We start from the raw sequence: 16985 nt of genomic DNA on the forward strand, positions 1-16985 counted from the left end.
CTTTTGACTCATGCTAGCAAACAGGACTTGCTACATGCTACACATGCTAGCAGTGAATAGCTACATGCTAATATTGATTAGCTAAGTGCTAAATCATGCCATGAACATTATAAAAACTCTATAGTAACCAAATGTGAACACTACCAACCACCTAGTAACACCATAGCAACCATCCAGAATACCATAGCAACCACCTAAAACACCCTAGCAACCACCCAAAACACCCTAGCAACCGCCTAGCAACACCATAGCAACCACCCAGAATACCCTAGCAACCGCCTAGCAACCACCCAGAACACCCTAGCAACCGCCTAGCAACACCCTAGCAACCACTCAGAACACCCTAGCAACCACCTAGCAACACCCCAGCAACCACCCAGAACACCCTAGCAACCGCCTAGCAACACCCTAGCAACCACCCAGAACACCCTAGCAACCACCTAGCAACACCCTAGCAACCACCTAAAACACCTTAGCAACCACCTAGCAACCCCCTAGCAACCACCCAGAACACCCTAGCAACCACCTAGCAACACCCTAGCAACCACCCAAAACACCCTAGCAACACCCTAGCAAACACCCAGAACACCCTAGCAACCGCCTAGCAACACCCTAGCAACCACCCAGAACACCCTAGCAACCACCTAGCAACACCCTAGCAACCACCCAAAACACCCTAGCAACCACCCAGAACACCCTAGCAACCACATAGCAACACCCTAGCAACCACCCAGAACACCCTAGCAACCACCTAGCAACACCCTAGCAACCACCCAAAACACCCTAGCAACACCCTAGCAACCACCCAGAACACCCTAGCAACCGCCTAGCAACCACCCAGAATACCCTAGCAACCACATAGCAACACCATAGCAACCACCCAGAACACCCTAGCAACTGCCTAGCAACACCATAGCAACCACCCAGAACACCCTAGCAACAACCCTGAACACCCTAGCAACTGCCTAGCAACGCCCTAGCAACCACCCAGCACACCCTAGCAACCATATAGCGTACCCTAGTAACCATACAAACACATGAATAAGCCATATCTCAGCTCCACAATATCGTACAGACATGATTGTTGGCTCGTATGCAATAATGTACCACACCCTAGCAACCGAGCGGCGAGTTTTGCCACTGCAAGCACCACTTCACATTTTCTTCTGGAAATGTACCTTCTAGTTATTATTATTATTCTTCTTACTCAAAATTTACAACTGCTACTCCTCCTAGAGCTTTAACTCCACATACTCCAAACTCGGCACGGACACTCAAACTGTTCTGACTCGGTATGCTATATCTTTTCTAACTGATCGGACTTACGGTTTTCCTAAAAATGACGATCAAAGTCGGAAAAAACTCCCATTGACTTTACATTGCGGAATCTTCAGATTTTCAAACTCCCCAACTGTCAAAAATTCAAATGTAAATCCCTTGAAACCCTAGACTGAATCAAACTGCCATTCTATATACTATATGAGCCAATGAGACTCATTCAAACTAATAAACTCATCTATCTATGACACTTATCCATCTATCTATCTACTTTAAACTAAATTAAACTTCAAACTAAATTAAACTTTAAACTTCAAACTAATTTAAACTTCAAACTTATTTAAACTTTAAACTTCAAACTTATTTAAACTTTAAACTTCAAACTAATTTAAACTTTAAACTCATAAACTCGTACACTTATAAACTCATACACTTATAAACTCATGAATTCATACACTTATGAACTCAAACTCATAAATTAATAAACTCTGAACTCTTACTCATTTAAACTTATAAACTCTAAACTCATAAATTCATACACTTATAAACTCATGAACTTATAAATGCATTAATTCATACACGTATGAACTCTCATGAATTCATACACTTATGAACTTTTAAACTCATAAATAGTTCACCATAGCAAACACCCAGAACACTCTAGCAACTGCATAGCAACCACCCAGAACACCCTAGAAACCAACTGAAATACCTTAGAACACCCTAGCAACACCATAGCAACCACCCACAATACCTTAGAACACCCTAGCAACCACATAATATACCTTAGAACACCCTAGCAACCACCCAGAACACCCTAGCAACCACCCAAAATACCTTAGAACACCCTAGCAACCACCCAAAATGCCTTATGACACCCTAGCAACACCCTAGCAACCACCCAAAATACCTTAGAACACCCTAGCAACACCATAGCAACCACCCAAAATACCTTAGAACACCCTAGCAACACCCTAGCAACCACCCGAAATACATCAGAACATCCTAGCAACACCCTAGCAACCACCCAAAATACCTTAGAACACCATAGCAACACCATAGCAACCACCCAGAACACCCTAGCAACCACCCAAAATACCTTAGAACACCCTAGCAACCACCCAGAACACCCTAGCAACCACCAAAAATACCTTAGAACACCCTAGCAACACCCTAGCAACCACCCAAAATACCTTAGAACACCCTAGCAACACCCTAGCAACCACCCAAAATACCTTAGAACACCCTAGCAACCACATAATATACCTTAGAACACCCTAGCAACCACCCAGAACACCCTAGCAACCACCCAAAATACCTTAGAACACCCTAGCAACCACCCAAAATGCCTTATGACACCCTAGCAACACCCTAGCAACCACCCAAAATACCTTAGAACACCCTAGCAACACCATAGCAACCACCCAAAATACCTTAGAACACCCTAGCAACACCCTAGCAACCACCCGAAATACATCAGAACATCCTAGCAACACCCTAGCAACCACCCAAAATACCTTAGAACACCATAGCAACACCATAGCAACCACCCAGAACACCCTAGCAACCACCCAAAATACCTTAGAACACCCTAGCAACCACCCAGAACACCCTAGCAACCACCAAAAATACCTTAGAACACCCTAGCAACACCCTAGCAACCACCCAAAATACCTTAGAACACCCTAGCAACACCCTAGCAACCACCCAAAATGCCTTAGAACACCCTAGCAACCACCCAAAATAACTTAGAACACCCTAGCAACACCATAGCAACCACCCAAAATACCTTAGAACACCCTAGCAACACCCTAGCAACCACCAAAAATACCTTAGAACACCCTAGCAACACCCTAGCAACCACCCAAAATGCCTTAGAACACCCTAGCAACCACCCAAAATGCCTTATAACACCCTAGCAACACCCTAGCAACCACCCAAAATACCTTAGAACACCCTAGCAACCACCCAAAATAACTTAGAACACCCTAGCAACACCATAGCAACCACCCAAAATACCTTAGAACACCCTAGCAACACCCTAGCAACCACCAAAAATACCTTAGAACACCCTAGCAACACCCTAGCAACCACCCAAAATGCCTTAGAACACCCTAGCAACCACCCAAAATGCCTTATAACACCCTAGCAACACCCTAGCAACCACCCAAAATACCTTAGAACACCCTAGCAACCACCCAAAATAACTTAGAACACCCTAGCAACACCATAGCAACCACCCAAAATACCTTAGAACACCCTAGCAACACCCTAGCAACCACCAAAAATACCTTAGAACACCCTAGCAACACCCTAGCAACCACCCGAAATACCTCAGAACACCCTAGCAACACCATAGCAACCACCCAAAATACCTTAGAACACCCTAGCAACCACCTAAAATACCCTAGAACACCCTAGCAACCACCCAGAACACCCTAGCAACCACTCAAAATACCTTAGAAACCACCTAGCAACCACCCACAACACCTTAGCAACCCACTAGAAACACCCTAGCAACATTTAATTACTTAAAACTATACTTTAACCTTTAAACCTTTAAACTACTTTGAACTTTAAACTATTTAAACTACTTTAAACTACTTTAAACTATTTAAAACTTTAAACTACTTTAAACTATTTAAACTATTTAAAACTTTAAACTACTTTAAACTAATTTAAACAAATTTAAACTTCAAAATACTTTAAAATTCCAACTTATTTAAACTTTAAACTATTTTAACTTTCAAACTATTTTAAACTTCAAACTACTTTAAAATTCAAACTAATTTAAACTTTAAACTAATTTAAACTACTTTAAACTTTAAACTAAGTTAAACTTTAAACTATAAACTACTTTAAACTTTAAACTAAGTTAAACTATAAACTACTTTAAACTAATTTAAACTTCAAACTACTTTAAACTTCTTCAAACTTTGCGGTCCAAACTTTTCACAAGCCAACTTAAAGTTTGTCTCGACGAACTTTGTCTAGTTATTATTATTATTCTTCTTACTCAAAATTTACAACTGCTACTCCTCCTAGAGCTTTAACTCCACATACTCCAAACTCGGCACGGACACTCAAACTGTTCTGACTCGGTATGCTATATCTTTTCTAACTGATCGGACTTACGGTTTTCCTAAAAATGACGATCAAAGTCGGAAAAAACTCCCATTGACTTTACATTGCGGAATCTTCAGATTTTCAAACTCCCCAACTGTCAAAAATTCAAATGTAAATCCCTTGAAACCCTAGACTGAATCAAACTGCCATTCTATACACTATATGAGCCAATGAGACTCATTCAAACTAATAAACTCATATATCTATGACACTCATCTATATATCTATCTACTTGAAACTAAATGAAACTTCAAACTAAATTACACTTTAAACTTCAAACTAATTTAAACTTCAAACTAATTTAAACTTTAAACTCATAAACTCGTACACTTATAAACTCATACACTTATAAACTCATGAATTCATACACTTATGAACTCAAACTCATAAATTAATAAACTCTGAACTCTTACTCATTTAAACTTATAAACTCTAAACTCATAAATTCATACACTTATAAACTCATGAACTTATAAATGCATTAATTCATACACGTATGAACTCTCATGAATTCATACACTTATGAACTTTTAAACTCATAAATAGTTCACCATAGCAAACACCCAGAACACTCTAGCAACTGCATAGCAACCCCCCAGAACACCCTAGAAACCAACTGAAATACCTTAGAACACCCTAGCAACACCATAGCAACCACCCACAATACCTTAGAACACCCTAGCAACCACATAATATACCTTAGAACACCCTAGCAACCATACAGAACACCCTAGCAACCACCCAAAATACCTTAGAACACCCTAGCAACCACCCAAAATGCCTTATAACACCCTAGCAACACCCTAGCAACCACCCAAAATACCTTAGAACACCCTAGCAACCACCCAAAATAACTTAGAACACCCTAGCAACCACCCAAAATACCTTAAAACACCCTAGCAACACCATAGCAACCACCCAAAATACCTTAGAACACCCTAGCAACACCCTAGCAACCACCAAAAATACCTTAGAACACCCTAGCAACACCCTAGCAACCACCCAAAATACCTTAGAACACCCTAGCAACCACCCAAAATGCCTTATAACACCCTAGCAACACCCTAGCAACCACCCAAAATACCTTAGAACACCCTAGCAACCACCCAAAATAACTTAGAACACCCTAGCAACACCATAGCAACCACCCAAAATACCTTAGAACACCCTAGCAACACCCTAGCAACCACCAAAAATACCTTAGAACACCCTAGCAACACCCTAGCAACCACCCAAAATACCTCAGAACATCCTAGCAACACCCTAGCAACCACCAAAAATACCTTAGAACACCATAGCAACACCATAGCAACCACCCAGAACACCCTAGCAACCACCCAAAATACCTTAGAACACCCTAGCAACCACCCAGAACACCCAAGCAACCACCAAAAATACCTTAGAACACCCTAGCAACACCCTAGCAACCACCCAAAATACCTTAGAATACCCTAGCAACACAATAGCAACCACCCAAAATACCTTAGAACACCCTAACAACACCCTAGCAACCACCCAAAATGCCTTAAAACACCCTAGCAACACCATAGCAACCACCTAAAATACCCTAGAACACCCTAGCAACCACCCAGAACACCCTAGCAACCACTCAAAATACCTTAGAAACCACCTAGCAACCACCCACAACACCTTAGCAACCCACTAGAAACACCCTAGCAACATTTAATTACTTGAAACTATACTTTAACCTTTAAACTACTTTGAACTTTAAACTATTTAAAATTTTAAACTACTTTAAACTACTTTAAACTAATTTAAACTTCAAACTACTTTAAAATTCAAACTTATTTAAACTTTAAACTACTTTAACTTTCAAACTAATTTAAACTTCAAACTACTTTAAAATTCAAACTAATTTAAACTTTAAATTAATTTAAACTACTTTAAACTTTAAACTAAGTTAAACTATAAACTACTTTAAACTAATTTAAACTTCAAACTAATTTAAACTTTAAACTAATTTAAACTTCAAACTACTTTAAACTTCTTCAAACTTTGCGGTCCAAACTTTCACAAGCCAACTTAAAGTTTGTCTCGACGAACTTTTTCTAGTTCTAATTTGCTGCTCAAGAAATTTCTTATTATTATCAATGTTTTTTTTTTTGTTTTTTTTTTTTTGCTTCAAATGTTTGGGGGGTTAGTTTAAATTGTTTTAAAAATAATTATACTTTCATCAAGCAAGGATGAGGTCTAATTTGATCTTTTCACTTCAAAATAAAAAGTGTATTTTTTCCCCACAAATCTAAAACCATTAATGTGTCCACAAATCCCACATTAACAAACAGACAGATCTTCCAGAGACACTAAATTATATCAATCCTCAATCTTTTTGACTGACTAAATCTTACAAAAGTGGATATTCAGATGAAATGACAAAATTAATCCATTCATAAATTGTGTTGAGATTCGATTTTGTGCCATGTACGGTCAAGAGAAAAGATAGTTGCACACATTTTTATAAGGTTCCACTTATTTGAGTTTGACCCTGCCAGACTGGCGCAGCTCCCCCTGTCGGCGGACTCGTGTTACTGCATCTCTCTCGGCATTTGTCACAAATGAACACTGTGACGATTAGAGCCAACATGGCGGAGAGCGAGAGCTTGGAGACTATCACCGAACATGAACGAATATTACAGGAGATCGAGAGCACGGACACGGCGTGTGTGGGGCCGACGCTACGGTGAGAGATGTGCATCATCTGCTCTTATTTAAGGTTCAGATGGTGATGTATTGTTTTCTCCTGTCTAATGGATGGAAAGCAGGCCTTTGTTTGCTAAAGATGCAGCTCAGCAGGACTTTGCCATTGCTGATAAAGCTATCAAATAAAGTGCTGATCGATTCGATATGATTTTGTGTTTTTCCACATGAATGATTTGAATGGTCGCTGTATGCTGTCCTGACACTGATTCAAACACACACACACACACACACACACACGTTCAATGACACAGGCTGTTGATCGTCGTTTTCCTGTCATTCAGCTAGTAAATGAAGATTTATGTGTGAAATATTTGTCATAATGTGCCATGACATGTCTGTCTATCTATCTATCTATCTATCTATCTATCTATCTATCTATCTATCTATCTATCTATCTGTCTGTCTGTCTGGTGTTGTTGTGATTTAATAATATAAGATGTAAACATCTGAGGTGAAGCAGCACAGGCCCAGTGACGGTCTCACTGCATTATGGATATGATGGAGCTGTCGACAGGTGGAAAGCTCGGAGCAAAATAGCTTTAGTTTTTCCAAATGGACTGCTCTGTCAGATTAAATACTAAAGTATACACTCTATTTTCATTTTTCCAAACACATTTCAAGTACGGAAGAATGAAAGCTGACGAAATATGGGTGGGTGTGGCGTTAGCAAATGAGTCTGGGTTGAGCTGGATATTAATATTCTGCTCTTAGCTCAGCTGTAGCTGGATCATTTCAGTAGAAATCATGATGTCACTCACAATTTGATGATTTCATCATGAGATATTCGGCTTGACTATTTCAGTAGAAATTATGATTTCTTGATGATGCTTTTTTTTATTCCAGTAGACGTTTGCTATACTGTCATGACATCTTTGGTTTCATGATTTTTTATAAAGTCTTGAATAAGCGGTCAGCAACATCCCATAATGAGTTCTTTAGAGTTAAAATGATTTCTGATAAAATCTTGATTTTGTTAGCTCTCAGGTGTGTCCCATTATGACATCTTTGGCTTTATGATAAAAAAAATCAAATAAAAAAAATCATTATGCTGGTAGCATTCAGCTATTTCCCATCATGACATTTTTGGCTTTATGATAAAAAATAAAATAAAAAAATAAAAAAAAAAAATATATATATATATATATATATAAAATCATGATTGCGGAAGTGCTTAACTGTATCCTGTTATGACATTTTTGGCTTCATAATTTTTGATAATATGATTTCGGTAGCTCTCATCTGCGTCCTGTCATGACATATTTGGCTTTATGATTTCTGATGAAATCATGATTTCGCTAGCGCTCAGCTGCATCCCGTCATGTCATCTTTGGCTTTATGATTTAAAAAACAACAACAACATGATTTCAGTATCGCTCAGCTGTGTTTCGTCATGACGTCTTTGTCTTTATGATTTCTGGTAAAATCATGATTTCTGTAGTGTTCTGCTGGAATCCATCATGACATGAGGCTTTATGAATTCTCAAAAAAAGTATTTCTTTATCGCTCAGCTGTTACCATTCATGAGATTTTTGGCTTTAGGATTTCTGATAAAATCATGATTTCGGTAGCGCTCTGCAGCATCCCATCATGAGTACTATGGCTTTATGATTTCTGATAAAATCATGATTTCAGTAGCACTTCAGTTGCTAAACCATGAATGATGACATCTTTGACTACATCACATTTGGCTACATCACACCATGCATTTATGAAATTGCACTCCGCTGCATCTCATTGCGAGGCCTTTGGCTTGATCATAGAAATTTTGATTTCAGCAGAATTGAGCTGCCCTATTTTCACTAAGAGTAGATGCTCTTATCTATATCTGAATATAAATGTGAATATTGTCAGAAAACTCAGTAGCCCTTTTGGCTGTAACTTAAACTTCTGGAAGCCATAATTCACTTTGCAATTTGTTGTGTCATGCAACAGAAGGTCTAGATGGCTCATATTACACAGTTGTGACGATAGTGAGAGATTCATTCATTTGAATGTTAACCAAACCAGCTGTTTAGGCCTCCAGAAAGCAGATCTTCAGGACATGCGAATTTGTCGACATTCCAGCTTGTGGATCATGTCCTGAGGCCACACGTTCTGTACTGACATTCACACTGAACATTAGCAGTACGACAGCAGTATTTTCTCATTCCACAGATATTATCAAGTCATTGAAGGAAAGCTTCACCTGCTTTTAATAATTTCACCTTGTAAGCTCAAAGGTGTGTGCAGGGAAAGTGCTTTATCGTGATGGGCCTCAGCTTTTCCACTTTGGTTTTAATTTGGCAGTCAGTTTGATTAAAAAAAGGGGATTTTGGAGCAACTGATTTTTCCCACTGAATCAGTCATATTAGATTAAAATTAATTCTTCATAAATTTTTATTTCATGACTAAAAAGGTCAAGTGCCAACCATAACTATCAAGTAAAAAGTAATGTAAAGACATGTCATGTAAGTGATGCATCCGTACTGATCACTCTGTCAGGGTTTATTCTGTAATAACAACTGTCTGGATGTATATTATCCCGCTTAATACAAGGCTACTTGCCATATATAAGTAAATAAAAACATGTCTTGAGACTTCTTTTTTTCATTCCACTGTATGTCATGTTTTTAAATGCAAAAGAAATACTCTGTGATCGGTGCTTCGGCTCTTTGTATTAAACTATGCATAAATACATCCAGATGCTGTCATGTTCATAATAATTGTTTATGTAATTTATGAAATTATATTTGATTTATGAACATTAGTTTAAACGTTATGCACTTTTTTAAAGACAGTTATTTCATTGCTTTGAATAAACAATTCAATGCAGTGAATTAATATTTTGCTCATTGCGCCCTCGTGGCCTCAGGAGACAAGCCAAAAGCTTTTTTTCCGCAAACTGAAATTATTCCATTTAAATTTGAATATAATTTGAATATTAACCATAAGTATACAAATCGAATTTAGATTTTCAGCCATGTTGACAGCCCTAGTATACACTTACTAAATGTATGTATTCATTTTACGACAAACCTTTTTGAAGATTTTCAGTTTTGGTTACATTGACGGATGGATAGAAACCTAGGTTTCATTTAAAATATCATAATTTGTGTTTTGAAGATTAATCAAAGTCTTGTGGATTTGGAATTTGGATTGACATGAGGGTGAATAAATGTAGACAGAATTAAATTTTTTGGGTGAACTATCCCTTTAACCCAAATATATGTTTGCTGCCAGCATCAAGCAGCTTTGTCCATACTTTTCCATTACTTCAGCCATTTAATTTAGAGATTATCTATAGAAACCTGTAATAAATGTCACTTACGTGTTTATATGACCACATGTGCTGTGTTGTCCGTCAAAAACCTGGGTGTGGTAAACCATTTTGTCTTAAACGAGAACACTGTTCACACGTTTACATGTTTCAGAATGATGCTTTTTGCAAAAACCCTGGAATAACCTTATTTCCTAAGCCTATATTGTTAAATGTAAACACAGTGAATGACACTCATTCAAGCTTGTGTTACAATGGGGATTAGTTAGGTTTCATTAACTACCCTGATGCAGATGTATAATGTTTTGTGTTTGAGCCGTAAGTGAAGAGGCTTGACTTTTACTCGCTCTGTGTTTGTGTTTCCTTCAGTACCTCCTGGCAGTTGTCCGGAACTTGCCGCTCTTTGGTCTGTTGAATTCAATAACAGGAAGGAGGAAACTCATTGTGATCATGGTCCTGCTGATAGTAGTTCTGTGTGCGTGTGTGCAGATTCGCAGAAAGGATATCCCATTACGGGGTGTAATATGACCTTCTGAAAAGGAGTGGAAGTGGGTACCGATTTTAGAAAGCTTTGCGTGTTTTCAATAGAAAATCCCCTCAGCATTTTCCATCTGGTTGGCAGGAAAAGGCCGACAAGCTAACCTCACAGGGGATGCATGTAAAAAAAAAAATAGGGCAAACTATTTTGTTAAGCTGAATACATCTTAGTTGGTCTACGCCTTACAGTACAAGCAGAGTTTTCATTTCAGCGTTTGGGCCAGTAATTCCACCTAGCTAGGGTTGTCAAATTTTTGCTTGCTATGCTGTCGAAATACTTACATTTAATTTATATTAGGGGTGTAAGGGTACATGTATTCATCCGGAACTGTCACGGGACGCATACGGTCAGATGACTGTATTCGTTGTCTGACTGTAGAGTTGTCAAAAGTACCGACTTCGGTACCAAGTGACGCTCTTCACCAACCACTTGCATAGATAAATGCGGGAGCGTTTAAAAGCAGGCGTTTTTAAAATGTCAGTAGGCTACTGTCTTTCTACTGACTCTACAGTCAGTCAGGCGATCCACACTCCAATCCAGAAGAAGCGCACACGGTAATATAACACTGTTTGCTAACCGCCACAACAGGAAAAAGAGCAGAAGACGAAATCACCTCCTATACCCTCATTCACTATTCCCTCCCTAGTACTCCATATACTCTCATGCTTGCTGTTTAATAATGGATTGAAACGTAGCAAACTGGCAGCTCCAGTAGTAATGAAAAGATTGATCAATTAAAAAGGAATTTATAGCTGTATGATATTACGCTGGACCAGCGCAGTTTGTTTTCTTTATGGGTGTTCGATAGCCATTGGGCGTACATCAGTTGTACAATTGTTATTGCGGTGCATTGTGGGATTGAATGAGTGCACTCAATAACATCCACTAGGGTTTCGGACACCACTACAAATGGCTGTCCCTTCAAATAGTGCCCTATTCAAGGGTATAGGGGGCGATTTCGGACACAGCCATGATCTATGCACCAACCCAAAACAAGAGTTCAGTTGGCACGCAAGAGCTTGCTAGTAGCCTATACGCTGAGTTTCGATTCATTTTTGTGACGTCCTCCACATCGAAAGGAAACTGGAACGGCAGAAAGCGGCATCCTGTTTGTTTTCTTTATTTTACAAAAGCACAATGTTTTGTTTTTATTTTGTTTTATTCAGTTTCGAATGACGACTTAATCTTATCTGTATAACCATAAATGGAGTATTTTAAGTTGTTATAATGAGGCAAAATCATTTGAGATTGTGACGATTTGTATCGTGTAAGAGATTAAATATGTGATTTTCTCTGCTTGTCAGGAAAGTGAATGAGAACAAACAGAACATACAGTTTTATCGAATCATATGTCATCAATTAGTTAATCGAACACGGGTGCGCACCAAAAGTGCTAGTGTGAAAGCACCCTATGTCATTCCCAATACTTCATGGGATTGTTGTTCTTTCCCTCATTAATCCATGAAGTACACAGTCTTTTATCTTTGTCTTTTTGTCCCATTTTCTAATACTTTTTGCCTAAAATTAAAGTTTCTTATGTTAAAAGTTACCTCGTATCTGGTTGGTTTGGTTCATCATCACTTATAACGCTTTAACAAAGACTATTTTTAAATCTCAATGGGAAAAATGAATGGAAAAAGTTCTTAGTGAACGGGCTCTAATGCACTCTATTGACCAGTTTGAGCTGCAGGAGCTGAAGCCAAAACAGTGAATGAACACCGGTAAACTAAAAGTAGGCCTACTTTACAGTTGGTTCTTTGAGAACCAAACGCATCTTATATGAGATTAATCGGATATTTACACAACATAAACTTAATCTTAAAGAATTCACATTGAACATATTGTTTTCAAAACAAAGAAAGTTTTCATATTTTTGTTGGCCCATGTAAATGTGTTTGTTTGTACAGTATATGGAGTACAGCTGACTGAAAATAAATGAATATGACAACTTAATTTAAAAGGCTATTGTCGTTAAGCAAACATTGACCAAAACAAGAAATAAACACAAGCTGTTTGGTTTAAATTCTTTGCCCCCTTGTGGACCATTGAAAAAAATCTGGTGTTCACTCATCATATCCTCTAATCAAATAGAATTTGTGAACATGAAACTGGTTTCTCATCCCTGCCAGTAGCCACTCAAGACATCCTAGCAATTGTATCACATCTTGGTAAAATGCACTCAGAACTAGCAACATTGTGTAGTTGTGCCATTTTAAAGGTTGTTTAAACAGTCCATTCACTGTCTAGACGTTGAGGCTGTGTTGCCAATGGCAACCTGGATTTCATCCGAACCTTCTTCTTGGCATCAGATAGATCGAGCCAGCTGGCGGTTTTACTAGCCGTGAGCCACCCAAGACTTAGATAATAATTTGTTATTATGAATATCTTTATTTTTGTCTGTAGTTTTGGTTGAGATTATTTAATGCTGTTCGTTTCATATGACCCCATGCTAATTGCTGCCACTGTTCAGATGCTTCAGTTCCAGTATGTCTCATGAAATAGTTTCAAAGCAAGTTCTATCTCTCACACAAACAAACCTGTGAACAGTTCAGATGCTGATACTCACACATCAGAGTCATGAGATAAACCATTTATCTTGTCTGAATGGATCTTTGAACAAATATTCAGACTCAAGAGTTTATTATTCTCGTCATCATGATTCATAATGTTTTGTAATGAGTTCCTTTGGATTTTCAGTTACGGCAGTCATCTCTATAAAACAAGGAAGCAAATCAATAGCAGAACTTTGTTAGCCTCACACCATGTCACAACACTTTGTTCTTCTTATTTGTCTTGTATTTTAAAGTGCCCCTATTTAGCTTTTTCGGATATTACCTGTCATGTCGTTTGTGCTATAGCTCTTTATGAATGTAAAAGGTCTGCAAAGTTAAAAAAATCAGAGAACTGCTTAATTCCAGTCTTACTTCCTGCACAAACCTACGTACCGGTAGGTTTGCAACAAATTTGCACAATGCCAACTAGGGCTGCTCGATAATGGCAAATTATTTTTGGTATTAAAATATTGAAATCACAATTATTTAACACGATTATTGGTAGGCTATATGATCAAAGTCTCAGTGAAATTTCACGATTATCAATACTTCAGCACAGATGAATATCTGGGTTAACCAATGTAAGAAAAGTTCCTCAAAATAATGACATTAGACAAGGTAACAGTCAGCAATACAATAAGAGCAAAGAAAGTAATTACAAACCAAACAGACAAATAAATACAACAGAATGAAATGACATTAACGTAACGTTAATGACAGAGTGCAGCAGCTATTAGGCTGCTGTCACTTTAAGAGCGAATGCACAGTTTCAATATACTGTTACACACACGTTTTCTTTCTCAACTGTGTACGCTTATTTAAGATATAACCCACAGTGTTATATCTCTACTCGCGTATCCAAAGCCCATTTGCTTATCCGCATTCGGCTCCGTCTCAGAGCGTCCGCACAGAAAGCCGCCTGGGGAACAGTAGCGGTTCCCATTACAGATTTGCGCAAAACTTTTGCGATATTTTCTAAATGTCGATAAAAAACTATTGCGAAATGAACTTGCGTTTCCATTAAGCGCTGTTATGCGACTAAAGCGTAATTTTTTCACTCTCGTGATAAGTCATACTAAAAATCATGGCAACGGATAGGTTTAAGTATATCGCAGCCACTGCACTAGCCATTATTTTGAATCGAAGGAGACGTAGGTGTGTTATCCAAGTATTAATCACAAGGAAAGCATAAATTGTGGCAATTCTTTGTTTTTTAGAAACCAGTAGAAAGAAAGATCGACTTTTACGTAGGCCAGGTGACCTGTAAATGGGTGGATAAAATTGTTCCATTGCAGTTTTGCGAAATATTGTTTTTTTTCTCCGAATTGCCTGGAAAACCACCTCATGTGAACCACCACTTTTTTGCGATATATGGTAGTTTTTATGAAATCGACGTGTTTCCTTTGGGCGTATTTTCAATTGGCAATTTCAATTTGCGCAATTTGAAGGGTAATGGAAAAGCAGCTAGTGTCTCTTTTGTGCCTTAATGTGCTTTTAATACCCAGTTTTTAATATCAAACACGTTCCATAGTTTAGCAACAGGAGACTGCATTTTACAACACTCACTTATTTGGCTGGGTTTTTAGGGAGGAACGAAAGCGCACCGCTTTGAAGGAAAGAAAGGTGTGCTGGACGGAATGCGGCTGCGACACAATAATCCTAAACATTTGTTAACAAAATGTATTCTTTACCTCAATGAGGTCATTGTTTCTGCCCTTAATTAATACACTGTTAAATTAATTTATTTTTAGCTAACCGTGTGATATATATGTACATTTCTGAAATGTATAACTTGGACACAGTCATCTCTGATAACAGATCACTCTAAATTGTAATGTAGACACATATGCACTTCTGTAAAGTTTCTTTTGAAACGATGTGTGAAAAGCGCTATACAAATAAATGTGAATTGAAAATTGAATCGAATGGGCGTTTGATAAAGACAAGAAAACTAATGTATTTTATTTTATGCACACATTATAGGGATATCATTTTAATTGCTTAATTCAATTATCCATGGAAACTGTCAAAAATTGACCGCTATGAGTCTGTGATATGGTGTTTTATAGCCTATACTGCTCCGAAGTATAGAAAACACGTTCCCCTTCTGAATGTTGTTGGGACTTGTCATATCGTTGGGTCTATTTAATGCATGGCAGTATATTAATGAATTTGAGTGTTTTAAGGTCATCTTTATTACTTATTACATGTGTACAATCACTTCTGTCACTTGTGATGAGTAACCGTGTCATGTTCAGTCAGTGTAAACTCTGTGCACTGATCTATGGGTGCTGGTTTGTTTATGCATCAGATTCAACATGCATCGTTCCCTTGTTGCACACAGGGTGGCGCACTTGGAGAATCATTCATGCATCCACCATCCAGCCCCATCTCTAAAGCCAGCTACATTTTCTCATGTATAAAATACATGTGAATATAAAAAACCCATTTAAATGGTGTTTCAAAAAAAGAAATGTTCTATTGTAAAGGGTTATTTTAGGATCATTTAAACACTATTATAGTTTATATGTATATTTAAAATTATTTTTGAATTTTATATTTTCCATTTTAATTTTAGTTCAAGTTTTAGTAATTTTGTTGTCTTTTTTTTTATTAGTTTTTTTTTAGGTCTATAACTTTTAATTGTAATTTATTGTTTTATAAGTTTTAGTTTATTTTAGTACATCAAGTTTAACTAAAAGAGAATGAGATGTTGCATTGGCAACTAGCTAAAATAAAGTAATTGTTTAATTTTATATAACATTTATTTTATTTCCGGTAACAAATGTTTTTTTTATTTTTTTTTATAGTTTTTGTTTTAGTTAACTGTAATAAACCTGCAATGTACCAAAGGATTTTGTTAAAATATTGTCTTTAACATATTTCATTAATATCTTATATACATTTATAGAAGATCTGATATTCATTTATAGAAGAAATAATTTTTCTCTCAGATTTTTCATGGATCCTCTAATAATGTGTTACAGCCCACTTTGAGTTATGAATCATGGTAATACCATGGCATTTTATACCACTTTTTGGAATCCAATCAATCACTAATGGGTAATAAGTCCCAAAAAAAGAGAACATTTTGAACATTCTGTTTTGCTTTGAAACAAATAAAATGGTTTGTTCACTGTTTCACATCAATTGTAAATGAGAATTCATGCAGCACTTGTGCAATGTCAGTTCCCTTCACACTTTCCCGTCTGTGTCACGAAGTGAGTGAAGACCCTGAATCATCTTGGATTATTCTGTTCTTCTTCACTGAGAGAGACGGCTCTCTTGGCCATCTGGAGCAGTGAGGAGGGCGAAACACTCTGTGATCTCACAGCACACTGAAGAAGCGGCCCATCTGTTGGCCTCGCTTCGCCAGCTCTCCCTGCTGTACACAGACTACCACAGCTACTGATACACACATGCTCTGAGGCTGAGAACACCACCTGCAGAGTATTGAAGGAGAAGTGTGTGTTATCTGAAGGGGAAACACACGATATGGACATCAGCGCCAAGT

At 37.7% G+C, this 16985-nt stretch overlaps 1 protein-coding gene across 6 annotated transcripts in view; it reads left to right on the forward strand.

The window, feature by feature from the left end:
- Positions 1 to 16985, forward strand: part of exoc6 (exocyst complex component 6) — a 73606-nt gene that overhangs the window by 10805 nt on the left and 45816 nt on the right. The window contains exon 1 of one of the 6 annotated variants that reach the window (XM_056245862.1): positions 6966 to 7105. The exons of 4 other annotated variants lie outside the window; for them this stretch is intronic. In XM_056245862.1, coding sequence (XP_056101837.1) covers positions 6981 to 7105 — 125 coding nt within the window. In that variant the 5' untranslated portion in view covers positions 6966 to 6980. Of the gene's footprint in view, positions 1 to 6965; positions 7106 to 16985 lie in introns of those variants that run through there. One more of the 6 variants, XM_056245864.1, reaches the window with a different exon arrangement.

The sequence above is a fragment of the Rhinichthys klamathensis genome, unplaced genomic scaffold (assembly GCF_029890125.1).
Source record: "Rhinichthys klamathensis goyatoka isolate OS25496 unplaced genomic scaffold, OSU_Roscu_1.1 h1tg000035l_1, whole genome shotgun sequence".
NCBI lineage: Eukaryota > Metazoa > Chordata > Actinopteri > Cypriniformes > Leuciscidae > Rhinichthys > Rhinichthys klamathensis.